General features: G+C 43.2%; 2 protein-coding genes across 3 annotated transcripts; both read right to left on the bottom strand.

The window, feature by feature from the left end:
* Positions 1-17,933: 17,933 nt before the first annotated feature.
* LOC120660673 lies at positions 17,934-19,606 on the bottom strand. 2 transcript variants are annotated; one of them, XM_039939289.1, is made up of 4 exons: positions 19,272-19,606; positions 18,993-19,199; positions 18,330-18,902; positions 17,934-18,253 (listed from the first exon to the last, which is right to left on the bottom strand). In XM_039939289.1, exons 2-4 carry the CDS (start codon positions 19,000-19,002, stop codon positions 18,147-18,149), a joined length of 690 nt encoding a protein of 229 aa, XP_039795223.1. In that variant the 5' UTR covers positions 19,003-19,199; positions 19,272-19,606; the 3' UTR covers positions 17,934-18,146. The 2 variants fall into 2 exon arrangements, with proteins under 2 accessions (XP_039795223.1, XP_039795224.1); XM_039939290.1 differs by having other exon boundaries at positions 17,934-18,250.
* A 135-nt stretch (positions 19,607-19,741) lies between these two features.
* Positions 19,742-21,462, bottom strand: LOC120662666. The gene is made up of 4 exons (XM_039941764.1): positions 21,451-21,462; positions 21,055-21,190; positions 20,049-20,957; positions 19,742-19,961 (listed from the first exon to the last, which is right to left on the bottom strand). The coding sequence occupies exons 1-4, from the start codon at positions 21,460-21,462 to the stop codon at positions 19,795-19,797; spliced, it is 1,224 nt and encodes a 407-aa protein (XP_039797698.1). The 3' UTR covers positions 19,742-19,794.
* Between the last annotated feature and the right edge of the window lie 4,880 nt (positions 21,463-26,342).

Here is a 26,342-nt window from a genome sequence, read left to right as displayed (position 1 = left end):
CAATAGATTTTTGGTAGAGTTCAACCAAATGCTTGGCAGTGTGGCATTTTTTGGTGAAGTGGTTGTGACAACCACACCTTTGACAAACTTGAGAGTTCATGGCGGAAATTTTTCTTGGAAATGCCGTTGCCTTTGTGAGAATCCTTATTTTTCTGAAAATGATGCTTATTTTTCTTGTTCCACTTTCCCTTGAAATTCTTTTTGAATTTCTTGCCACCAAACTTCTTTTGATTGTTCTGACTATTGTAGTGACCTTCAGGTAGAGGTGCTGCCCCAACCGGGCGCATTTGATGATTCTTTGTTAAGAGTTCATCATGTTTTTCTTCCTGGAGTAAATTGTGTATCAAGTCAGAGTATTTGGCATAGTTATGGCGGCGGTATTGCTGCTGTAATAACCTATTTGCTGGGAGAAATGTGGACAAAGTCTTTTCAATTTTTTCTGCATCATTAACTGGTTGATCACAAAAATGAAGCTTGGAACAAATCTTGTGAACAGCAGAGTTATATTCTGCAATAGATTTCAAATCCATGAGACGAAGTAGAGACCATTCCCGTCTTGCTTCGGGCAAAATGATTGCCTTTTGTTGATCATAGTGTTCTTTGAGTGCAACCCAAAGTGTTCGAGGATTCTCCTCCATCATATATTCGTTCTTGAGATCAGGGTGAAGATGATGTCTCAAAAAATATAATGTGGTGTATTTGGCTTCGTCTGTAACAGGGGCTTGTGGATTTGGCTCATCAATTGTTTTGATATAGCCTTTTGCTGTTAGCATGATTTTAACGTCCATAGCCCAGTCAGATAGTTGCTACTATCTGCTGCAAGTTCAGCGAAATCTTTGTTGACTAAGTGAGCCATTTTCCTACATGAAGAATCATGTATGTGATTAATTTACTGTAATAAATTAAAATAATATGTGTGTGTAAAATTGTGCAAAATATTTGAAATCAAGATGATTCTTGAATCATAATTTTAAGTTATATTTATTTAATAGCGTAACTATTTTTATAATATTCCTGCAGGAATAAATGACTTGATAGTTGAAATATATAAATTTAATTGTATAGAATATTTTGGATATACACATTATAGGTAATCACCATAAGAAGTAGACCTTTAGTAATGGGCAAATAATTTACTACCTAAAAGCATGGTCTCAGGGCAAATAAATTCTTAAAGAATTTATCGCAGCCGATACCTAGGTCTCCATTACCTTGTGTTTTTCCAAGAATTCAGATTTATATACCTTGATTTTAATTTTGCATATCTCTACTTGATGTAGAATATAAATCAAGTGCTATATTTGTAATGATACAAATACAAAATAAACTAAATTGCACATGAAAAAGATTGTTCAAATTAATATTTGCATAACCAATGTAAGATCTGCGGATCACATATATACAATTACTGCGGTAATCATAGAATTCAAATTTAATTGGTGCTAGCATACAAACTTGATAATCTAGAACCTATTTACAATAATTATGCAAATTCAGAATAGTCTATGGACTAAAATAGAACAATCTATGGCCTTAAACATAAATTTACAGAACTAAAATATCTAAAAACATTAATAGATAAAGTTTTGGGGCCTTATTGAAGGAGAGGGGGGCTCGGCCTAGCCCAGCGAGCTGGCCTGCGAGCCGGCCTGCGGTGGCTCAGCCTGGCTTGGCCGGCCCAGGTGGCCCATGTAGGTCCGACTAAAGGGAGGGGGTGGGGGCGCTAACCCTAACCCCCACCCAGTAACTGCCACCGCCGGCCCCATGGTGGGGCGCCACCGCCGCCGGCTGCTTTGCGCGCTACCCCTGCGCTGCCGCCACCCGGCGTGCACCGTCGCCCGCGTGCCTCCGCCCGATCTGCGCACGAGCACCGCGTTGTGGTGCCCCTGTGTTGGCGCTCCTTAAGTACCCATTTTGTTATACAATTAGGAGAGGTTTTGGTAAATTCTTCTGGATGATTCATGTACTAACCCGCCACTTGGCACCCGAACTTGACTGTTTTCGATTTTGTCCTGGATTTTGGAGCATGTTGTATTTTGGTAGGAAATTGGACATTTTCGGAGATATTTCGACGAGACCCATGATCATGCAATAACACGAAGGAAGACGAAGGCCAAAGCCCAAGCAAAGGACCAAAGGCCATGACGACTAGAAGCCCGTTCATGCACATCCACCCTCCAATGAAGCCCAAAGGACAAAGCCCACAAGATGAGATCGAGATACTTCGGGACTAAACAAAGTAAATAGAGATTTAAGGAAGGATTCTCCGTCCTATCCTCTCCCTCGAAGAAATCTCGAAGATAACAACGTCCAACGGGGTGCAATCGTGAATGGTATAAACTCCAGAAGACTCCAGAAGACTTGGGGAGAAAGGAGGACGTGAGGCGGCGAGAAAATGGGCCAGCCGGCCAGCCTGGGCCCATTGAGCCGGCCGGCCCAGGCCCTTTCCAGGGAGTCTCGGCCTCCCCTTCGACCTAGGGTTTCCTGAGGCTATTTAAAGACCCCTCCCACAGGCTCACGCAGAGATGATTGGGGAGACGACGTCAAGGAGCAGAATTGAGTTAGACACAAGAGAAAGGCGACATCGGAGGCCTCATCGTCTCTCGTCTCCGCTGCAAGTTGGAGGACAGCAAGGGGTCCATCCCTTGCCGGAGATTTCGTCACCATGATCGACTACCCTTCTCCTAGCTTCATGGGGTAAAGTCCTCGTTTGTTCATGGGGTTGTAAGGAGATCTTGAGTTGTAATTGCCGAATCCTTTATGAGATTGATCTATCACGATTCTTGTTGATGATGCTTTGATGCTTAATAGTTCGCGACTTGGCTTTGGGTTTGCTTTGCTCTTGCATGGTTTACTTAGATTACATCAACTATCGTGTTCTTGTTGATTCGTTACCGATTATCCTCGTGTAGTGACAGTATGCGGGAGGGAAAGGTTTTGATCTTGGAACACACCTTTGGTAGATTAGATCCGTTCTTCGTTGCTTGGCGATTACATCCCTAGCGATCCTAGACCCTATGGACAAATACTCTTCATATCTTGTGCACACACCTATCATTTCTCACTAGTCTAGATTGGATTAGATTGGTTAGATTAGATCTATTTCACACTCAATCACTCAATATAGATCTTTTACCAACTTCATTAGTGCTTAGTTAAGCATAGTAATACACTTGTTCCGTGGATTGATAAACCTTGGGGGAATACTCTAAGGGAAAAGCTACACGATCCGTGCGCTTGCGGTACATAAATTAGCGCTCTAAGGAGCGTCAACATGCTTTTCTAGCGCCGTTGCCGGGGAACAAGCGATTTTGTATGTTTAACTTTGTATTAATTTTGTTGGTTACTAACACCTAACCTTTTCCCTAGAAAATTTTTGTTTTTTTTGTCTAGATGGCCCATCTCATTCAACACGTGGAGGAAGGAGAAAAATCACTAAGGGATTATACAATCCCGCGATCGGAGGACTTCGACATGCAAAAATCAGATTCGGTGTTGCGAGCCACCGAGTACGAGATCAAGCCTCAAATCATCAAGATGGCGGCGGCAAACCCCTTTAGAGGAGATGAGACGGACAACCCATATAGGCATATCAAGTGGTTCACAATGCTATGCAACACGGTACAACAAGACGGAGTTCCGCTAGCTTGGTTTAGATGGAATCTTTTTCCATACTCACTTGCGGAAGAAGCGAGAAGATGGTTTGCACTTGCATCCTTCGAGGTAAAAGGAAATTGGGATGACTTGATGAAGAAATTTTGCGAGCGGTTCTTTCTGTTAAGCAAGGTTCAACATATTCGGAAGCAAGTGATCAACTTCGCGCAAGGAGAATAAGAAGGGATAGATCAAGCATGGGATAGATTCAATGGATTGATTGAACAAGAACCGAAGCTCGGATTTTTCGGTGATGTACTCTTGCATACCTTTTACTTTTCCCTAACCCCCTAGTGCATGCAGTTTGTTCAAATATGTGCAAGAGGAGATCTCATGGAGAAAACACTCACAGAAGCCGCCCAACTCCTACAAAAAATCAGCAAGGGTGCGGCCATGCGAAGAGATTGGGAAAAACGATTTTCGGCAAGCTCCGAGGAAGAATCTCAAGTGCGGGTGCTTGCTGGAATTTTCAGAAAAGAGACATCGGAAGTGAGGGAAGAACAACCGAACCATGATGAAGGAGCATCGATCCGGAGTGCAACGAAAGACGACCCGGAAAAGAAAGGAAGAACCTTGGGCACCGCCAAATCGCTAAGGGAATTCGAGCAAATGGATTGGATACCAATTGATTTCGGAAGATTGTTCGACAAAGCAAGACCGCATCCAAATCAACGAGGAATGGCGAAGGTGATAGCGGAAGACTTTCCGCCGGATAACCACACGGGATATACATTTGGTAAGGAATTGCCCGGTGATATTATTCGGAAACTTTTTGAAAAAAAAGAGGAAGAGATTGACTTGGAAGAAGTGCTGGAGGTCAAAAGGATCATGGGAGTGAAATCGGAATCACCACCCTACGCGCACATAGCCCAAGTATATGCGATTGGAAGCGACCAAGGCGAAGGTAATCCATCACCCACACCTCGTGTTGATTGCAAGATAGACGGAGTAAAATGTTGTAGTGTTTTATGTGACGTTGGTGCCCATGTTAGTGTGATGAGTTCCAAGGTTTATGCTATGCTTTTTAATGAAACACCGAACCTAGATGCTACAATCATTAAATTGATCATGGGAGATGGTAGGTTAATCAAACCGCTGGGAGTGCTTAAAAATCTAAATGTTGCCATAGCGGGTAAAGAAATTCCTACTGACTTTTTTGTGATTAATGCTAGTGATAATGAACATGAAAGCATAATTCTTGGAAAACCCTTTCTCAAATTAGTAAATGCTATTCTAGATGTTGGGAAATGGATTGTCACTTTTGATCTAGATGGAGAGAAGCACACTTTCAAATTTCATTCAAAACTGTCTCGTGCTTTACCTCTACCTCTTGATAACGAAGGGGTAGAGAGCATTCGTTTCATTGATTCTTTCAGGGATCCTCTCCAACGCGCTTTGGTGAATGGGGACGCTCAAGATGATCAAGATTGAGAACTAGTGGAAACAATGGAAGAGTTGAAGCCGCAACACGGGAATTTGGAGGAATAAAAATTTGAAGACATTGGAGAATTAGATCAAGAAGAGGATGGTGCGCCCGATGTTGAGATGAAGCCGCTCCCCAAGGGATTAAAATATGAATTTTTGGGGGATGGCAAGACTTTTCCGGTGATTGTTAGCGACGAATTGAGCCCGGAACAGATGGAGAAGTTGCTGAATTTATTAAAGAAGCACAAAAAGGTGATTGGCTACTCGATTAATGACTTGAAAGGTATTAGCCCCGCTTTTTGCACACATCATATACAACTCGAGGAGCAATACAAGCCGGTCGTAGAGCATCAAAGAAGGTTGAGCCATGCTATGCGTGATGTGGTGAAGAAGGAGGTCATCAAATTGTTGAATGCCGGAATAATATACCCCGTGCCACATAGTGAATGGGTAAGCCCCGTGCATTGCGTTCCGAAGAAAGGAGGACTCACGGTTGTGAAAAATGAGGAGGAGTAATTGATACCGCAAAGAACCATCACGGGATGGAGTATGTGCATCGATTATAGAAAATTGAATAAGGCAACGAGGAAGGATCATTTTCCACTACCATTCATTGACGAGATGCTAGAAAGGTTGGCAAAGCATTCACACTTTTGTTACCTTGATGGATACTCGGGATTCTTCCAAATACCTATTCATCCGGATGACCAACATAGGACCACATTTACTTGCCCGTATGAAACTTTTGCATATCGGAGGATGCCTTTTGGATTGTGCAATGCGCCTGCTTCTTTTCAAAGGTGCATGATGGCAATATTTTCAGATTTCATAGAAGAGATTATGGAGGTATTCATGGATGATTTCTCGGTGCATGGTACTAGCTTTGAAAATTGCTTGGCAAATTTGGAGAAAGTTCTTAAAAGATGTGGAGAGGTTGATCTTGTGCTTAACTGGGAGAAGTGTCATTTCATGGTGAAAGAAGGAATTGTTCTCGGTCATGTTATCTCCGAGAGAGGGATAGAGGTGGACAAAGCAAAGATAGAAACCGTGGAGAAATTGCCACCACCCACGGACAACAAATCTTTGAGGAGCTTCCTTGGTCATGCCGGATTCTATAGGAGGTTCATAAAGGATTTTCCAAAAATCACCAAGCCATTGACACAACTTCTCCAAAAAGATGTGGAATACACCTTCGATAGTGATTGTCTTCACGCCTTTCGAACACACAAGCAATCTCTCATAAGTGCTCCTATCATGCAACCTCCGGATTGAAATCTACCTTTTGAAATCATGTGTGATGCAAGCGACTACGCCGTAGGAGCCGTTCTTGGACAAAGGAAAGAGGGGAAGGTAAATGCTATCTACCACGCAAGCAGGACTCTCAATTAAGCCCAAGTTAATTATGCAACAACGGAGAAAGAATTGCTTGCCGTGGTATTCGCCTTCGAAAAATTCAGATCATATCGAACATGCGCCAATCAAGTATCTCTTGTCCAAGAAAGATGCTAAGCCACGCTTGATTCGATGGATTCTATTGCTACAAGAATTCGATGTGGAGATAAGGGACAAGAAAGGGGCCGAGAACATTGTGGCCGACCACCTATCGAGGATGAACCATGAAGATGATGGAAAAGAACCTATCAAGGACCAAATGAGAGATGATCACCTATATAGAATTCTCGACCAAGATAGTTGGATGAATGATATAATAAGAGCAATAAAAGAGATGCCCTTAGATCACTTGGAAAAGAATGCAAAGAAAAGAGTGATCGCGGAAAGAAGAAAATACTATTGGGATCCACCATACTTATATAGATATGGAGAAGATGGAGCCCTAAGAAGATGCATACCGAGGGAGGAACATGAAGAAGTTCTAAGAAAGTGTCACTCATCGGGATATGGAGGACATTATGGGCACTTTAGAACTCAAGCTAAGGTATGGGCTAGTGGATTCTATTGGCCCGAGATGCATGAAGACGCGAAAAGATTTGTTTCGACTTGTCCGGAATGCCAAAGGACGGGGAATATCTCGCAAAGGAATGCCATGCCATTGAACTACAACTTGCAAATAGATCTATTTGATGTCTGGAGAATCGATTTCATGGGACCATTCGTGAACTCACATGGGTTTGAGCATATATTGGTGATGGTGGACTATGTTTCAAAGTGGGTTGAAGCTATGCCATGTCGGAAGGCATCAACGGAAGAGTCCATACACATGATTAAATCGGTTATCTTCCCTCGATATGGCATCCCGAGAATCTTGATAAGCGATGGAGGAACACACTTCACGGGCAAAGACTTTGGTAAATGCTTGAAGAAATTGGGAATTGAACATAGAGTGTCCACGGCTTATCACCCCCAAACAAACATACAAGCGGAAACTTCGAACAAGAAATTGAAGGACATTTTAAAGAAGACCGTGATAAAAGGAGGAAAAGATTGGTCGAAGAGACTAGATGATGCACTATGGGCATATCGTACGGCACACAAAACCCCGATTGGTATGACTCCTTATCAATTTATTTATGGAAAAACATGCCACTTGCCGGTTGAGCTAGAACATAAGGCATATTGGGCGATGAAGGATATGAACTTTGATGCGGAAGCCGCTGGAATTAAAAGGAGAATCCAAATAAGTGAATTGGAGGAGTTAAGATTGAAAGCGTACAATAGTGCAACAATTTACAAAGAAAGGATGAAGAGATGGTACGACAAGCGATTACAAAACAAGGAATTCAAAGAAGGAGACAAGGTCCTACTCTACAATTCAATATTCAAACTCTTTGGCAAAGGAAAATTGCAAAGCAAATGGGATGGACCATACGTCGTACACTCGGTTTCACCCACGGGAGCGGTGACAATCATGGATGTGAAAGGCGACCAATATGTGGTGAACGGACAGCGACTAAAGGTATTCTTGGAGCCCGACGTCGTGCCCCTTCATTACATCGACATATATACCATGGATGAGGAACCGGAACGTCAAGCCTAACGACATTAAGCAAGGTAAGTTTGTAAATATTCTCTTTTAGATTTTATTTTCGTAGTTTTATTTTTATTCTGGACGAACTTTGAGTAAAACATAAGCTCATAATTTGTTGGTGGGCACCTCGAAAAAAGTCGGAGTCCAGGGGGCCGAAAAACCCCCTGGGCCGGCCGGACCAACACCCCTAGGCCGGCCGGCCTGAGCCTCCTCGTGCGCGTTTCGGTCTCGATTTTTGGTAGGTACGAGATAAGGAAATTTTAAACCCGTGTCTTATAGATTTCGCATGCCAAATACGCAGAGATATTGGACTTCTCGTCCAAGTCTTTTCAGGACTTTAATAGAGGCGCGGTTTAGATCTATTCTTTCATACTTTTCAATCTATACCACCACCTCGTGAGAGACATCAACAATGGCCGTTCCAGCGAGCGCAAGAGCCATGATTGCAGCAATGGAGATCAAGGAGAGGGGTATGGCACCCGACACCCCCATGCCAAACCAGCAGATGCCTAGCCCTATCTCGGCAACCGCTGCGCCGCCCCTCCTTGTCAAAGCAAAGCGATGTGAAGCGAAGACCCCTCCGAAGAAATTTAACACCCAAGCACGGATGAGCGTCGGAGGGAAGGGCCTTCTGTGGTGCAAGAAGAAGCTAGCTCAAGCCCAAAGGGAGGTTGTCGTCATCAGCAACGAAGACGAGGGCGAGAAGCGACAAGACAAAGACCCACCCGCACCTAGGCGTTCCTTGCGCCTTCTCGGAGTTAAAAGGAAAAACTACATCGAGTGCACCCCGGAGCTGAAGGACTATGCGCGGGACAGCGATTGGGAGAGCTACATGAGCCCCGGTTCATGGGGCGCCACCGGTCGTGACTACGATGATGATTGACCGGGGTGGGCCGAAGAGGAGAGAAGGGAGGAAGACGATTTCAATGTTAATATAAAAAAATAGCATATATCAAGTGATTGTGTAGTGTGGTAGAGAGGAGAGTACGCGCGAGGCTTTAGGTAAGCGGTTTGAATCCCGATTTACGCAAAGTTTACATATTTCGTCAAAAAAATATACCTCGGTAGTAGAGGGGCTTATGGTTGTGGCCAGTTGGCTCTTATATTTTTTTCTTTTTTATTGTTGTTTTCATGCTTTTTCTAAAAAATTTTATCACTTGGAAATTGATTTGTACCGCCCCAAATCGATTTGTAGGATCGGGTGGCACCATGATCCACCCCTATAAATGTATTTGTAGGAACAGACACATTACCCGTCCCTACACATCGTTTTTTAGCTGCGAGAACTAGGAGCGAGTACCACACCCATCCCTAAGAATACATTTTTATCCACCTCTAATTTTTTTAGTAATGTTAGTGACATTAACATGAACCCAACCACCTGCATTGTCATCACAAGATCACTCTTCAAGTCATGGAATTAATACTAATATTTAGATTTAAAATATACCAAAATTTGCCTATATATCTAACATAGTCTACATGTAGTGCAGGTGGGTATAATTCGTTGTTTAGCCTACTAGTTCCTCCTACTCCTAAACCTTTGTTGGTCCGCCACCGTTACCGGTGTTGGAAGACTAAGAAGAAAAGCTATATACGATGTAAATAATATTGATTAGTATATAGTGATTTTATTAAAATATGATATATTATACACTATATATGTTTTATAACCTATATACTATTCTACACTTTAGGTGTAGTAATTTATTCTACACCAATAGGTAAAATGAGCAGAATTACTGAACAAATTTTCAGTAGTTCATTAATCGGCGAGATACTACTGAACAAAATTTAATTCAGTATTTTGATAATTATTTTTGCTAGTAATAGAAGATAATATTCTAAACCTTGAGTATTCTACACCTTGGGTGAAGAATAACATTACCGTGCTTTATAATAGTATTTTTAACTAAAAGATTAATAACCTAATTTTATATAGTTTCGGACCCTTACTCAATATACAGCTTGGGCCTTGTTTAAATGCAAAATTTAAAATTTCAAAACTATCTTGCGGCACATGCATAGAGTATTAAATCTAGACAAAATAAAAAAAACTGATTGCATAGTTTGCTTGTAAATTATGAGATGAATCTAATGAGCCTAATTAGATCATGATTAGACAATAAATTGCTACAGTAAAGATACAGTAAACATGTGCTAATGATGGATTAATTAGTTTTAATAAATTCGTCTCGTGGTTTACAGACGAATTCTGTAATTAGTATTGTAATTAGTCTATATTTAATATTTCAAATGTGCAAAGATTTCATTTCAATACTTTACACGAGATATCCAAACAAGATCTTAGTTTTCGATTTCTATCTGACATTTTCTTCGACATTTTCTTCATCCATGAACCCACCACGTTATGGCCCACCAAGATGAAAGAAAAGTTAACGATAGACCACGGAAATAGCCCTCTCCTAAGAAATAGGTAGATATTAGTTGGATGATAATAATATTGGTGCCGGTAGATGGACAGAGAATCAAAAGGTTCGAGGCGCATAACATGTACTGCCAAACCCGCGGACAAGGTGTAATGTGGTGTCCGGACCAAGTGTCCAAGTCCCATTTCGCCAGCTTCTCTGCCGCTGCCGGAATGGACGAATGGTGGGGGGTAGCCGGCTGCTCGTGTTCACACAAAGCCCTGCTAGCTGCCTGTTCACGCCTTCAGCCAGCTGCTAGGTCCTGCAGTACGGGAGTGTTCAGAGTACCGGACGTTTGGACGTGACAGCAACACGCGTTGCAACAGCCACCGCGCGCTCAGAGGCTCACCACCACTGCTGCACCTTGCGGCGTCCATTGCTGGCCGCAGAGGATCACCGGCGCTGGAGACGGCCATCCTGACGTCAGTGACCTATCAGGAGCGAACACGTAGATTCCAGGGGCCCGCGCAGCATCCGAATCCACGAGGCAAAAGCGGCCGCTGGCCATCTGATCCGATTAGGTTTTCGATATCCTTTTCTTGCCCTTTCCGGCGAGCGTATTTGACAGCAGTACTGATCCAGAAGGCACGGCGCATGTGTCTGTGTTGTTTTCGATCCCCGGACCGGGGTATCTCGGGCTTGGCTGGCTTTATTCCCGTGTCGCGGCCGGCAAGTCCGATTATTCTGCCCGAGGGAAGGATCAACGGGTGAAATTGCAGTTGGTGTGCCTTGCGTTCTTTTTTTTTCTTTTTTTTCACTAGGCAAGGTCACAGGGCCAGCCGGTGCCACCAAAGGCGGCCTGGGAACGCACCACAGAGGGGCCGTGCCCCAGCGTGCAGGCGCCCAGGCTCGAACCCGGACGGGTGCGCTCCCCAGCTGAGAGTCGCACCTTGTGTTCCTAGCAGAGACATTTGGTGGTCTACACATTCACATTGAAAAAGAACATTTCAAGTTCGGGTAGGCACCTCCGTAATCTCCATAGAAATACAGTATTCTCTCCATTTCAAAATAAATCCTCTTTAAACATTCAAATTTTATCCTACAAAAGGTATTCTTTTAATAGCTTGCAGCGAAATCCATCACATTACAATAATATTTTTTTAGAAAATTAAAGCAATACTAAATATCTAGAAAAGAAAAAGAATTATATAGAGAAGTTTATGGATCCAGTCAAATGCTTAGTAGATTACCAAATTTTTGCTCTAGGTAACTGTGCAACGAAACCATGCATCATGGATTTCACGAAGAGAGCATTCAACTTTATGCTATATCATCAATTTTCTAACATGGCGAGAAGCGAGAAGGAAGTTCATTGGGATGAGAGAGGAGTTTCATAACTCAACCGGCACAATTATCTACATTTTACAGAGCAGTTCTCAGTCTTATTAACTATGCCATAAAACTGTGCATTGATACTGGCCTAATGACACTACCAAGTCAGCACATTACAAGCATCTATTTAATTAGCGACGGAAATAATTCATCATTGATGTTGAAAACCTGTCATAAAGCAGTGTATGTGATGATTTCAGATAATGTCATGTATTGAGCGTCACAGATTAAATTGATCAATAACGGTTTCTCGACCGTCACAAACTACCTGAAGACCCGTGTGGCCTAGCCCATGCCTAATATCAAACGAAAATAAACGTCACATACAGTTGCCATGTATGACCCATAAGTGATATGGATAGTTATGATGACGTGGTGCTGATGACATGGCTACTGACGTGTGGCTGGTACCAGTGACATTGATGATAACATGACTACTAACATGACATGCGCCGATGATGTGGCTGCTAACATGGCCCCCTTGTTAATGAGTTCATTTTAGAACTGGGCCACTAAGATGGACCAATTTTCAGAGCCCACTATCCATTTTTCAGAGCACACTATATTTCCACTCAGATTGAAACTCACTTTGAAGCCCATTATACAAGTCTATAAGACGGTAAGCCCATCATATAAAATTGCTGATGTGCTATGTTATTTAACGTTCATAAAATTTCTATTAAGGCTTCAGTGTGACGCTTCTTGGTCTTTGGTACAACTATAGAGTGTCGGTAGTAATTAATAAGGTGGCTGCGGAACTTAAAATAACTAAGCTAGCTCTCTCAAAAAAAGATGCAGTTCCGGGATTCGGATTCCCATACTCACGCATGCAAATGGGCACCGCAAAGAACCTCGCCTTTTCGTAAAGGAGATTCGGAGGCACGTCCTGGCCGGCGACGGACGCATCGATCAATGAATGACGAGCTACGACCTTGCTAGGAAGGGATCAAGGCGAAAGCTCACCACGCCACTGCCTCCTTTACCAGGCATTATGCACAGGCCGCGATGGCGCAAGCACAGGAGCAGTTTAGTTTAATGTGCAGTAGCTATCATGGACGCGGGAATCACTTCCGGCCCATCATGAGGCCGGTGATTAACCAATGCGCCGTAGTAGCGATGTGGACCAGTGGACCGTGCTATACTCATCATACAGCATTTGTAACCTGATACTGCGCACTGCTGTATAGAAAGAGTATTATTCTATATCTTTTCTATGCATAACCACATGTATCCTGATCACTTCAAAAACTTTCAGTCAAATTGTGGAGAGGAGAGAGAGAGAATCTCGCAATTGTGGTGATGGACTGATGGTGCAGTGTGGAGACAGCAGCAGAGTGTAAGACTGCAGGCTACTAGCTGTAGCCTGTAGGAGATAAGACGAGCATCCTGCATTCCTCATCCCATCCGCAGGCTGCCGCTGCGTGGATTGCAGCCTGAACAGTAGTACTCTTACAATCTCCTGTGCCGTGGGCGTTTGAGATAGCTCATACCTGCCAGGGTTTTTTTACCGACCGGTGGGCTCAAACCGCCGCCCGCGGGTAGCGGTTTACCGGATCGGTTTTAACCGGTAACACCGGTTAAAACCAGTTAAATTCAAAATCAAATTCAAAATCGCATGTTCAACCGATTCCGATCGGCTTACCGACCGGTTTGACCGGTTAATGGTCGGTTTGAGTGGTAACCGGCCAAATTTAAATTTTTTTCTTTTTTGGTTTAAATTCAAATGCCCGCAAAGTATACTAAATGAATGTTTGTATAACATGTTTTAGCCTAAATGAACCCTCCAACCCTCTTTTGTACTACTTTTACATTGTATTTGTATACTTTTGTATGCACACTTTTTTTTGTTTAACTTCAAATGTTCGCAAGGTATACTAAATGAACGAATATTTGAAAAAATTTGACACCATTAGATTCGTCGCAACTTGAAGTATTTGTAGGAACTTTTTGGAAATTTTTTATTTTTTAGAATTCAAATCGGCCGGAACCGGAACCGGCCCGGACCGGTTTGACCGATAAACAGTCAAACCGGACCGGTTCTAGTCGGTATTTTTAACCCTGATACCTGCACGATCGAGCACGCATGCGCGGAGGGTCGTAAGCATCAAAGTAAGCTCTGATGCGGATTTACTCTACAAGTACTTTGTCGGACGCGGAGGAAAAGGGATCGAAGAAGGGGGAAAAATTATGCTTATTGAGAGCAACTATATAATAATTTGATATAATGATGCTGTGGGGGTTTGCTAAAGTTTGGAGGGTTTTTTAAGCAAAATTAAGTTTAGGTTGCTAAAATTTAGCAGATTCCCTTGCTAAACCCTTCTACAAATGACCATATCACTATTAGAAAAATAAGCATTCATCCCTGCACATTAGTACCGGTTAACTTTTGATCCGGTACTAAAGTCGTCCCGGGGTTATTTAATTACCAGGTCCAAATTTAAACGTCCTCCGAGCCATTTTAGTACCGGGCCATTTTAGTCGCCGGCCGAGGAGAGGGAGGAGGGGCGAGCTCGACGTGGAGAGGAGGGAGGAGGGACGAGCTCGGCCGTGGCGGGGAGGGAGGAGGGGAGGGCGGTTCCGGCAGTGGCTATGGGAGAGGGATAGAGGAGGGCGGCGCAGGGGAGGGGGGCCACCGGGAGAGGAGGGGCGGCGCCGGGGAGGGGGCCGTCGGGGAGTAGGGTCGCGGGGAGGAGGGAGAGAGGAGCGAGGGGCTAGGGGCGGCGGAGGCCGCGAGCTCCAAGAGGGGCGCAGGCCTTGCGGGCGGGCGGTGCCGCCGTCTAGAGCGGTGGGGCTCGCAAGGAGAAGGGAGGAGAAAGAGAGGAAGAGAGGGGCGACGAGTAGGTGGGGTGAGGGGATGAAATATCAAATAGGGTATGACATGTGGGCCTTCTATGGTGGTAGTTGAAATAGAGAATGAGATTTACGGGTGCGGAAAAACTGGGTATAGAGTAGAGAATCGCACAGGGCCTCCAAATTTCAGAGGCCCCCAAAATATAATAAGTATACTAGATATAGTTATATAGTAGGCTTTGTTTTAGTAATCTTTTGGCCCAATACGAAGCAAACTGTAGCTCAAATATGTCATAGAAGAGAAAATATGTTGCTCGATTATTATCTTTCGATCGAATCCGCAGACCGCAGTGCAATCTTTTCTGCTTTCACTGTCACCGCTCGGCAGGCACAACACGAGTCGTGACGTCTGTACTTTCACCTGTCTCTCTCATAATGTTTCTTGGTTCTTGTGTCAAAGCTGGTTGTAAGCTTACAGTTCACTTCCTCTCTCTTCTCTTCTCTTTTCTTCTCTCTCCTCCACCTCATCATTCAGTCTGCTATAATACTTGCTCTAATCAGGCAGCTCCAGTGGTGGACGAGACAAAAAAAATATCTGGCGGTCGTGGGCTGGAATTATTGCTGGGCCATGAAACACACACAAAAAAAGATAATTGGCGCGGGCTGGAATTATTGCTGGGCCACTTTCATGGTCCATTAGCAAGTCGGAATCGATTATTATCGTTTCGAAATGCTCCGCAGTGGCCGGCCGCTATCATGGGAATATTTCCTAGTCCACTTAATAATAATCCTCTAAAATTACTCCCTCCATACTCGAAAAGAATGTCATTTTGAACAGCGACACGGTCTTTAAAACGTAACTTTGACTTCTTATTTTTATAAAAATATTTATCACAAAGTGATATATTTATATTTTTATGAAAGTATTTTTCAAGACAAATCTATTCATATGATTTTTTGTATTTTGAAACTCAAAACTTAGAAGTTATTCATGATTTATATTCCCAATATTTAACTCAAATCTTGTCCAAAACAACATTCTTTTCAAGTATAGAGGAAGTATATGGTAAGTTTTGAATCTAACCGTTTGTGTTTCTTAAATTTCTTAAGAAACATATATATTGTTTACAGTTTCCGTAAAAAATACCAAGTTCTTGCGAATGTGTGGTTTAGCCTACCTTTCAGTGAGATAGATCTCAACCTACGGGTATAGCATTTCCATTTCATGAACGTACTATAGTAGCTCTATTTCATTAGAAGTGGAAAATTGAGTTCACTTTGTGTGCTCGATTGATTATCAGGTTCCTGTGACATGTCCATTTTTTGCAGAACGCCCTCCATCCACAACATTCAATCCAACCCCTGAGATAGTGAGATCTGGCAAACACGCAAGAGAATGTAATCGTTAGGAAAGAGCTCTACCTTTGTGGGCTTTATCCACTGATTCAGATTCAGTGACTTGATGAAGGCAAGCCACCGAGCACTGTACATATGCTACTGTATCAAACAGTACCCGTGTAATGTTTTTGCCACAGTGCCTGGATCCTTTATCCACGTACACGCTTACAGGCAAGCATGGCGATCGAGCAACAAGCACTGGTTTACGTACGGCGGAGTGCCGGCAATGGCGTTTCGAGACGCGCCCGGCGATGTTAACAGGAGCGCTCTCAAACACGTCGGCACGTCGCTGACTCGCTGTACATGGATAACTCTGATTGCTATCCAGCCTGCCAACTGTAGGGGGACACCGGGGACAAGCTGCTGCAGGAGGTTGGTAAGGCTTGCTTGACCCGGGTGCTGGCAGGGTGACCCTGACGGCGGTTGATGCGTCGGTCGGTCAGTCAGTACTTCCAATAAACCACTGCTTCCGATAGACAACTTTCAGACATCGACATGGCCTCAGCCCTTCAATACATAACTTCGATTAATTAATAATTCTTATTGTAATATGTCTCTTGAAACATAATGAAAGTATATTTACCGGAACTACCTTTCAAGGTAAATATGTCTGTAATCAAATAATAAACTGAACAAATAAATAAAGATTTTTTGCAACTAAAGATTAAAACATTTGATTGCACATGCTCCAAAGTGTCATTTATTTATAACTAGAGAGTACTCCCTCCCTTCTAAATTCTTAGTTGTTTTGACATTTCTAGATAACATAGAATTCGCTATGTATGCTATGTTTAGATATGTAGGAAAAATTATGTATCTCGATTCTAGAAAAGTTAAAACGACCTATAATTTAGAACTATGAGCCAAGATGATGCTTGGCATGGCACTTCTGTCACGCCACCGTAGGTCACGCCGTGGAAATAAAAAGTTGGGACAGATTATTCTTAAAATAATATTAGAAAGGGTTAAAAATAAAAAAAATACAATGGAAGGAGTATTAATTAGGACCAAAGAAGAACATGAAATACACGTTATCATCTGGTCTCGGTTCTCAATTCTACTCTCCAAAATCATTTGTATGCATTTAGCCTTGACAAAAAGGGCACATGCCAAGGTATATTTCGCTTTTGCTTGAGATGCTTCAGATGTTCAGTTTACACACTTTCTTGCAGTTTTCATTTGAAGTATCAATCAACCTATCCATTCCCCGATCGCCAATCAACTGCTCCTAATCCTAGCTGGCGCGACGGCGTTGCTTGGCCCTTGGCCTCATGTGGCGAAGTCAGATGGTGACCACCGTTTCGCCATTTGTTGTAAAAAAAAAAACGCCGAGCGGCAGCATCAATGGGCCGTGGACAGGTGTTTCGGCTGCTTGCCGCCCATCATCAGGATGCCGTCACGGCGGAAGCAGCAGCTCGAGGATGCCGGTAAACCTGCAGTGATCCGGGTTAGTTTAAAACCAGTCTTCGTAGGAGTTTCATAAGAAGTTTTTTTGTGATATTAAATGTTATATCATATTAGAAAATTTGCTAATATAGTAAAATTATTATGAGAAGAGAGAAGGTGAAGTTTCATGGAACATGAGAGGAATTTCATCACTATAAAATCCACCTGGCCTTAGTCAGGGTTTTGGATTTCGTTTTGCATTTTTTTTCGCCCAGGGCCGAAAAGAGCAAATTTCGCGAATTTCAGACAAAATTTCGGAAATTTCGTGTGAACCTGCACATTCAAACTTGGCCAAAAACTGATTGAAATCACTGAAATTTTTTGAAAATTTCGGGCGAAATTTCGTTTGCGCAGAATTACAAAACACTTTTTTTAGCTGCAAAAAAAGAGATCCACAGATACAATATATATCGCAGTTATCTATCCATATAAAAGCATAACATTCAACATTTCATAGTTCACATGAGGGCATAACAAGTACAGGTTTATATAGCATACAGGCACATAACATAGACATAATAAGCCACATAATAGCCCAGTTCATAGTTTCATTCAGTCATAACTGGAAACATAGATAAGTAATAAATTAATAATAATTCATAAAAAGTGGCCTGAAAGAGATCAAAAGTCTATAGTTCAAATTCAGAGACAGCCCATAGTTAAATTCTAGAGAGACAAGACTGTAGCTAATAGACATATCCATCCACCCTCTTCTTCTTCCTAGCACGCCTTGCCCTTCCATTGTTGTCCTCTGCTTGCTCTTCAAATTGTTGTGTGGCCAGAGTATTGTCTACTGAAATAATGAAACAAATTAGCTTCTTTGTCTTTTGTAAACAAGAAAAGAAGTAGATGCACACAAAAGTAATTACCATTCCCAGGCTCTGATTCATTGTCTGTGTCTTTTGATGAGCTGCTATCACTAGACTCAGCATAAGCAGGGCTGCCATGTGGAATGTTTTCATCTGTGTCATTATCAGTTTCTACAAAGTCTTCTTCTTCTTCTTCTTCATGCTCAACATGCCTCTTACCTTTCCTCCTAGCACCCCTCTGCAAAGCAAGAATTTTTCGCTTCTTTGACCGACCAAGCATTTCTTCAAGAGATAAATCATATTCAATTCTTGGCTTATTCAACCAATCCATGATTGGGTTTGATTCGTCAAATAGTGTGCAATCCATCAACAGAGCACACGGATCAGCCTCTTTCTCTTTTGTTTGATTTTTCCCTACACCAGCATGCTTGAGACGTTGCTTTAAATTGTGGCGTACATACACAAGCTTCCGCAACTTCTCATAACCATGACGATTTCTCACTTTGGTATGAACTAGTGCGAAAGTGCTCCAATTCCGCTCACACCCACTAGACGAGACACACTGTGAAACAATACGAATGGCATACTTCTGCAGCTCAGGTGTATCACCGCCAAATAATACCCACCAATCCGCTGAAAATAAAAGGTACATGATGTATTCATATGAACGGGCATACAAAAAATTTGAGACGTGCATGATTAAAAATTTTGGGACATTCATACCTGCAGCCATTTTGCCTACTGCACCCCTTGCTAATTTTCCATCAAACTTTCCCTCATAGGATATAAAGGTGTGGATTTGCCTTATTGCATCAACCCCACTCTCGACCGATTCAGCTAGCCTTTCGATTGCCTCTTCGAGAGCTCTCAGATACTTGTTATTTTCATGAAGTCGGAGTCCATAGTGCCCTACTGGATCAAGGACAGCAGCTGCAAGCATCGAGAACAAATTACTATGTTGTTTTCAAATGAAAAACTAGATAAGAACATTTTTTTCCTTACCAACAACAATGAATGTGTCATCATAGATATTGAACCCTCTCCTTAATTACTCTCATGTATCTATTGTATTTTTGTGTCCCCTCACCTAAATAGACCTCTATCTCCTTAATGGCATTCAACAATCTTGGCATCAAACCAGCAACTGTCCCCTCATCTCCATCCACATAGCGAAGTACTGAATAGAGTGGGCCAATTGTATCTAAGACAATCTTGACTTCATCCCACCACTGAGAACTTGTCATACAACTATCAACATACTTGAAGCCAGGCTCATTGTTCCAAGCATTGTTCCTCCACTCATCAGAGACCATCCATTGTCGGAATTTATCTTTCCTCTCCCACAAACTCTGAAGGAACATGAAGACAGTTCCAAATCTAGTTGCATTCCAATGAACTATCTCCCCTCCAATCCTTCTTTTCATCTCATTATGAAGCCTATTGTGACTATGTAGGAAATTTGTACATTTTTGGGCACTTGACACAATATCATCAATCTCAGAGAATTTACCAATGTCCTTCAACATTAGGTTGATTGTATGAGCAGCACATGGCTGCCAAATAATTTGGGGTACAAGTCAACAAGCTTGGCACATGCTTTCTTGTAATTTGCCCCATTGTCTGTGACAAGCTGCACAACATTTTTGGGGCCAATGTTATCCACCACTTGCTTAATATGTGTATACAAATATTCTGCAAGGCATGCAAAGACAAATAAATTAGAGTGCACATGAATCATGAATGGTAATATGCAAATCATACAAAAACAACATAAATTACCTGCATTCTGCATGTGCTCACTTGCATTGATAGCCTTATGGAAGAATGTGCGCCCATGGCAATACACCATGAAGTTGATAATACTCATGTTTGTCGTACCCGTCCATGAGTCACACATGACTGTAACACCATATCTCTTCCAATCCCTTTTAAAGACCTCAAGAGCCTCCTCAATGCTCTTATAGTTAGCATCCAAACATGGGCCATCAATGTCACTCCCACTGAACAATCTACTCGTTGTTCCTATCTCTTGAGTCAACCTCATTGCTGCTCGATAATAAGGACAATCAGCTTTTATCCCGGCAATGTCATTTGCATGAAACCATTTGGACCAAGCTTGTGCAAGTTTATCCACCACTCCTTCCTTCAAGGTGGTATCAATCCTAGGCTGGACAGAACTAGAAGCTGTAACAAATGAGCCAATCCTTGGTTGTACAGTTGGAGGTCTGCTACCTGATCTGCCACTAGCTGCTGGGGCAAATGAACTACCACTACCAGATCCATGCTCATGAGAGGCTTGCCTCATATCCATTTCTTGTTGCAAATCATTATCTGATCTTGATAATGCCATTACCAAGTGCACTTGCTGCTCCTCATCGTCGCTTGCCACATAAATACTTCCTTTTCCACCATTCTCACTCGCAAGAGCATTTTCCAACCTCTTTTTGCTCCTCTTTAAATTTTTCTTCCTTTCCTTAGAATCTTTATGCTTTGTCCACATAGCTTGCTTCACATCACTTGTCACCTTTTGGCAAAAAGCGACATCACCTGGCACTCCAGCTAGATGCTGCATTAATCGTGTTGCACCTCCGGATTTCTTGGAAGTGCCACAAAACCCACATTTAAATCCTTGTCCAACACTAAAACCATAATTCCACACATTGTATATGTTGCTATCTTTTACTTGACCTATACAAAAGACCATTCAAAAATTTAAAACATGAATGACATTGGCTTTAGTACATAATATGCATCTACTTATCCAAATTTCCAAACAGTATTATACCTAGGGCAGCAGGAGCGGGTGTTGCATCGACATCAATATGCACTGTTGGAGAGACAGCCTTAGTTCTGCTAGAATTGCTTGTACCCCGTCCACCGAAAAAACATATTTTTTTAGTTGTATAGTACACAACTATACACTAGCTAATTTTGACATATAATATGATGACATTTTCCTCATAGCTTCAGCACACATTAGGGATCAGAATACCACCTTAATAGATTGAAACTTATTTTATTCAGATATTGAATAGAGCATCAGGTATTAGAGCCATCAGACTACTACCATGCTTATGCAATACGCATACATCTAAATCAAGACATGCTTTGCAATCGAGTGAACATGCAACTAGTATTTTCCTTTTTTCCATGGGAATAAAGTCAATAGACAAAAAATAACCTGATCTAACATGGATCCAGGATTTCTAATCACTGTGCTAAGGATCTAAAGTTCTAAACAACATTATTTCTGGAATAGCATACCAAGTAAAATATGTAGGAGGAAGAGATGGCTGATGGCATACCTAGAAGGAAGTAAAGATGACATCTTTGAGCACCGACACCGAGTTGTGTGCTCTCGTCCTCCCTCAGACCCTCGCAAGCTTGCAGGCACGCAGGTCGCAGCCTTGAATCAGGGGCAAGGAGGTCACACTACCACGCCCACAATTCCTCACCTTGACATGCGCAAGCGCTGCTCGAGAGGCGCAGTTGCACGGAGCAAGCAGCCGCCGCCGCCGCCGAGTGAACGAGGAGAGGAAAAATGAAATCATGTGCTGCCGACTACATATTTAGGGGAGTTAGGGTTAGCAATGGAATGAGCTTGGGCTGCTTTATCGATAGGGACTAGGTCCATTTTAAAAGGGCCGAGATTTTTAAATGCGAATGGGCCAATTTCGTCCTGGGCCGAAATAAACGAATTTCGTGAAATTTCGGCGAAATTTTGAACCCTGATCTTAGTCTTGGTAGCTGCATAAGACTGTGCAACGAGATTAGCCTAACAGTTTCGTCATCAGATCTCACATGCGCCTTAAGTTGGGATAACGGCACTAACAAATGCACTATTTAATCCCTCATCTTGTGATGACCATTGAGGAGAACATCTACCAACAGATATGTAGCAGAAGAATATGAATCACATGCACAAGAAACAAAACAATTTACGTTGGAAAACCTCCTCTAGGTGAGGAGTAAAAACCCACGGGACCAATCGGTCCACTCCAAGCTTCCACTATAATCAACAAATGGTTACAAAGAGTCTTCTCTAGGACCTCTAGAGGATTACACCAGCAGCAACACATTCATCATGATACACTTGGCATCAACAATAACAACAACCACAACTATATATCAAGAGGTATGACAACTATCAAGAGAGAAGTTACAGATTCTGTCCCCATCGGTAATCAGTTCATATCTCACAAACCATAGCTCCCCTGTGCACAAATTTTGGTAGGCAAGTAGATCTACGAGTCCTCTGACCACTGACCAAATTTCACCTCAATTGGACACCGTTTGACCACCCAAACAGATCGTCTACCGAAATTGCTCTGTGCTGAAACTGCAGTCACTCGAACTGACAAAACCCCTATCAGATCTGATGCTCTGCTCAACCGATCCTCAAACCCACTGACCAGATCGAAGTACTCTAAGTGTAGAACGAGCTCACCAAGTTTGGCGCAAATCCAAGCACGTTTGAGCCTCCAATCGCTGACTTGAGACAGATCGGTTCACAGCCACCAAATCTAGACAGATTTGCTTCTCCTTCTTCTCCCTCTCTTCTCTCTAGTTGTGTTGTGTGTGTTCTGCTCTTCCACCCACTCAAAGTGACGGCCAGCACCTGGTAAAGATGTGGGTAGGGTTTTCTTGCTTGCCACTATCTCCCACTAAGGAGCAATCTCAACCATTGAATCAAGTACCTAATTAATGGTGCACAAGCACTTGGGCTTGTGGGCTGTCTTTATGTTTTTGCTGGGCTCCAAATCATCCTCATGTGGAGGAATAACCCAACACCTTCAATGCTGACCTTCGCATGGTTCCCTGAGGTTCTGTATGACTTGTTACGACAGATGACTGACTGGGCTACCTACCAGTGAAGGGTGAGGTGTTCGATGTTCGGTAGCAGCAGCCAGCAGCAGCTGTCACTGTTGCTTGTTCCCTCTGATTGCTTTGTTGGTTTGAAGCGCTGGAAGAGTTGGTTCGCGGCTGAACTCGGTTGCTGCTCTGTTCCCTCTGAATCTCTAGCTAATTGCTATTGCTTTGCTTGAATTCCCCTGATTGATGTGCTCTCGATCGGCTTCCCGCTACTTTGGCAATCGGCAAGGTCTCATGAGCAAAGCATGACCATGGTCCCAAATCATTTTGCTCAAGAATTGGTATGGATATACTGACACGCGGGCAAGAATGAATCTCTAGCAGTGGCCTGGATGCTGACACGACGAATTCAGATTCTGTGGGCTTCGCCAAACGACATAAAAAAAACAGCAATAATGCAAGGCATCTGTCCTCCCTCTCTCGCGTAGCCTCCACGTACGCCACAAAACCCAAATCCAGAGGTCAGAGAAACAAAGAATCATGGAGTAAACAAAGCATCCAAGTGGTACCCATCAAACGCCGGCGATCGGAGGGGCCCGGGCGCCGCCAGGTGGCGCCGGAGGAGACGCCTGATGGCGCCATGTCATCGGGCCGGGCAGCCGCGCGAGCAGACAACCACCGGCCGTCGCCGTCGCGGAACTCTACGTCGTCCCATCAGGGGGACCGCAAATAATGCGTGTCGCCTGCCGGGGCGATGCTGCACCAGCGGCGCACGGCCGGCCGGTTGGTGGCTTCCACGCCCCGCCCGGGCCCGTGGCGATGCACCAGGAGCGGTCGCTGTGCGTGCTCGCTCAATTATTTGTACCGGGCGAAAGCGGCCTAGGTCCTTTTGTAGCCTTGCTTCTTGGTGCTGCATTGGCGGCTCGTGATGCGCCGCACGCAGTGATGATGCACCGGCCGGGGAAGGAAGAGCGACGTGACGCCCATACGGGGACGCGACGCGTTTGAGGGAGGCTTGCCGGAGATGTTCGCTGTGTCGGGACGCCTGGCCCTTTGTGGCCTTGTCCTTTGCGATCCTTTGGGGGCTGCCCATGTCGGCATGGGTCATCTCGCTTCTCTTGACTTGCTTGCTAATGATGCCTTAATTTTGCATCGTACTAATACAACATAATGGAGAGTTTGCAGCAGTTTTCTCCCCTTTTTTATTCTTTTGGATAATGTATGTTAGCATTATTGTCTGTAGGACGGTAGCCGTTTGGAGAGTAGCTACCATATTCAGCTCGTCGGCCTTGCAAAGTAGTGCAAACATAAGCGAAAGCAAAAGAGCTAGTAGAGTAGTAGTACTAATCATGACCACCTTATATGATTGTTTTACTACGTGGTAGTGGTAATTTTTTGTCGTTTGGAGAGTTTTCAGTTTTCTCCTAATAAGTTTTGCCTAATGTAAGGTAGCATCACTGTTGTCCGTATGATTGCTCGTCAGCTTTGCAAAGTGCAAACGTAAGCAAAAGCCTGAGAGAGAAGGGCTATTAATGATTGCCAACTTATAGGGTTGTTACATTATGTGGTGTTGCCGTATTGCATCGTGAATTTATGAAATATATGCATTTTTATATCTGGGAAAAGTTCGGACTACATCCTCCAGCTATCACTGAAGTCCGACTCTCAACCTTCAACTATGAATCCGAATAACAGAGTCCATCCAACTATTGAAACCAGACAAATTTAGCCCCTTAGATGGTTTTTCATTTTGTTAGAACTAAAAGTATTCAATTTTAAACTAAAATTTCATAAGCAATTCATTTTATGTCAAAAAAATATGAAATGGGCATCAAAAGTTTTCTAAAAAAGTAGCCTATCTATTGGCACAATACTTGTCAGTTATTCAGATCCAATATTCTTATGTTCATAATATTTGGTTGTTTGTAGTTATGCCTATTATTTTTGAATAACTAAGATTCAAATGGAGCAATAATGGATATGTTACTTTTTACAAAAGATTTGGTTATAGTTTCATATTTTACTGATTTAAAATAAATTAGTTTTGATTTTTTATCTAATTATATTTTAAGTTTTTTAAATGCAAACCACGCCAATGGTCAAATTTACCCGGTTTCGATAGTTGAATGGTCTATGTTCTCCAGTTTTGTAGTTGAAGGTTGAAACTCGAACTTCTGCGATAGTTCGAATGTATAATTCGAGCCTTTTCCTTTTATATCCATACGATGAACGAGAGCTGAGAGGATGGCTTAAAATCATTGCCAAGGTCTGGAAAAGAAAAAAAAAGAAGGGAACTTCACGTCGAAGACTTCAAGTTTGAAAGAATTCCAATCCAACTCATATAAGTTTTGTGACCATCTAGGCAGCATCCGAGTATCCCAGGCTTGAAAATACTGAACCTTGGATCAAGACCTAATCTCAGAAATTTATATGTTTTTATATCCTCTTCGGACTTTCTTTTCTTGAATAGGCAGAAGTACTGCACGTCGTTATACTAAGTTAATTGCATTAATGGTAGAGAAACCATATGCATAGTGGAAACTATTGAAGGGCGGAGAGACCACATTGAGAAGATGATGAGGAATAAAGATTGCTTGTTAACTGCTCACTAACCTACTAGTAGTAGAGATCAACCTAATCTCAAGACTGGATATAATAATAATAAGAGGCTATATATATTAGTACAAAATTGTTCAAACTCAAACAGACGCGTAGAGCACAGCCTGCTTCATTTGCCCCCAGAGCACTGGGTGGTGAACCTCGTCCTGGGTCACACATCACATCTTCCTATAGTTGGCATCCTCCTAGCCATCGCAGCTGGTAGGAATTTGCCAGCTCAACACATCTGCCCTTGGGGTCCCCATCGCCACCTTTAACAAGTATCGGAGTCAGCTCTCCCCGGTAATACTTCTCGTCTTCTCGCATGCTCTCCGTCTCAGGGGTGACGACACACATGAAGAATAATTAAGAGAAGCACATGGCGAATGTTAAGGGAAAAAACTCCAACGGCCCAATCATCCGGGACACCGGCCCCCCCTTTCCGCGCTCCTCCCACACCACACCCTCGCCGGCGGCAACAACAACGCACACAAGACACAACCCACGCCTGATGGGCCCTCTGCCCTCCACACCTCACCACCAAAGTACCAAACGCTTGTCCTCTCCCACCGGAGCGGGGGCCCACCTGCCACTACCTGCCCGTCTCCCGTTGGCCCGCCGCGCGCGCCCCACCACACCGCTACAAATAAGCGAGCGCCCCCC

This window comes from Panicum virgatum, chromosome 2N (genome assembly GCF_016808335.1).
Source record: "Panicum virgatum strain AP13 chromosome 2N, P.virgatum_v5, whole genome shotgun sequence".
Classification (NCBI taxonomy): Eukaryota; Viridiplantae; Streptophyta; class Magnoliopsida; order Poales; family Poaceae; genus Panicum; species Panicum virgatum.
The sequence above is the reverse complement of the archived record's forward strand: the minus strand, read 5'-3'. Positions and strand labels throughout refer to the sequence as shown.

Coding starts and splice junctions, on each gene's coding strand:
- LOC120660673 (XM_039939289.1), bottom strand. Junction 18,254..18,329: donor TGAATCAGAGCCTGGGAATG/GTAATTACTTTT, acceptor TCATTATTTCAG/TAGACAATACTCTGGCCACA.
- LOC120662666 (XM_039941764.1), bottom strand. Junction 20,958..21,054: donor ACCCGCTCCTGCTGCCCTAG/GTATAATACTGT, acceptor TCTTTTGTATAG/GTCAAGTAAAAGATAGCAAC. Junction 19,962..20,048: donor TGAGCACATGCAGAATGCAG/GTAATTTATGTT, acceptor CATGCCTTGCAG/AATATTTGTATACACATATT.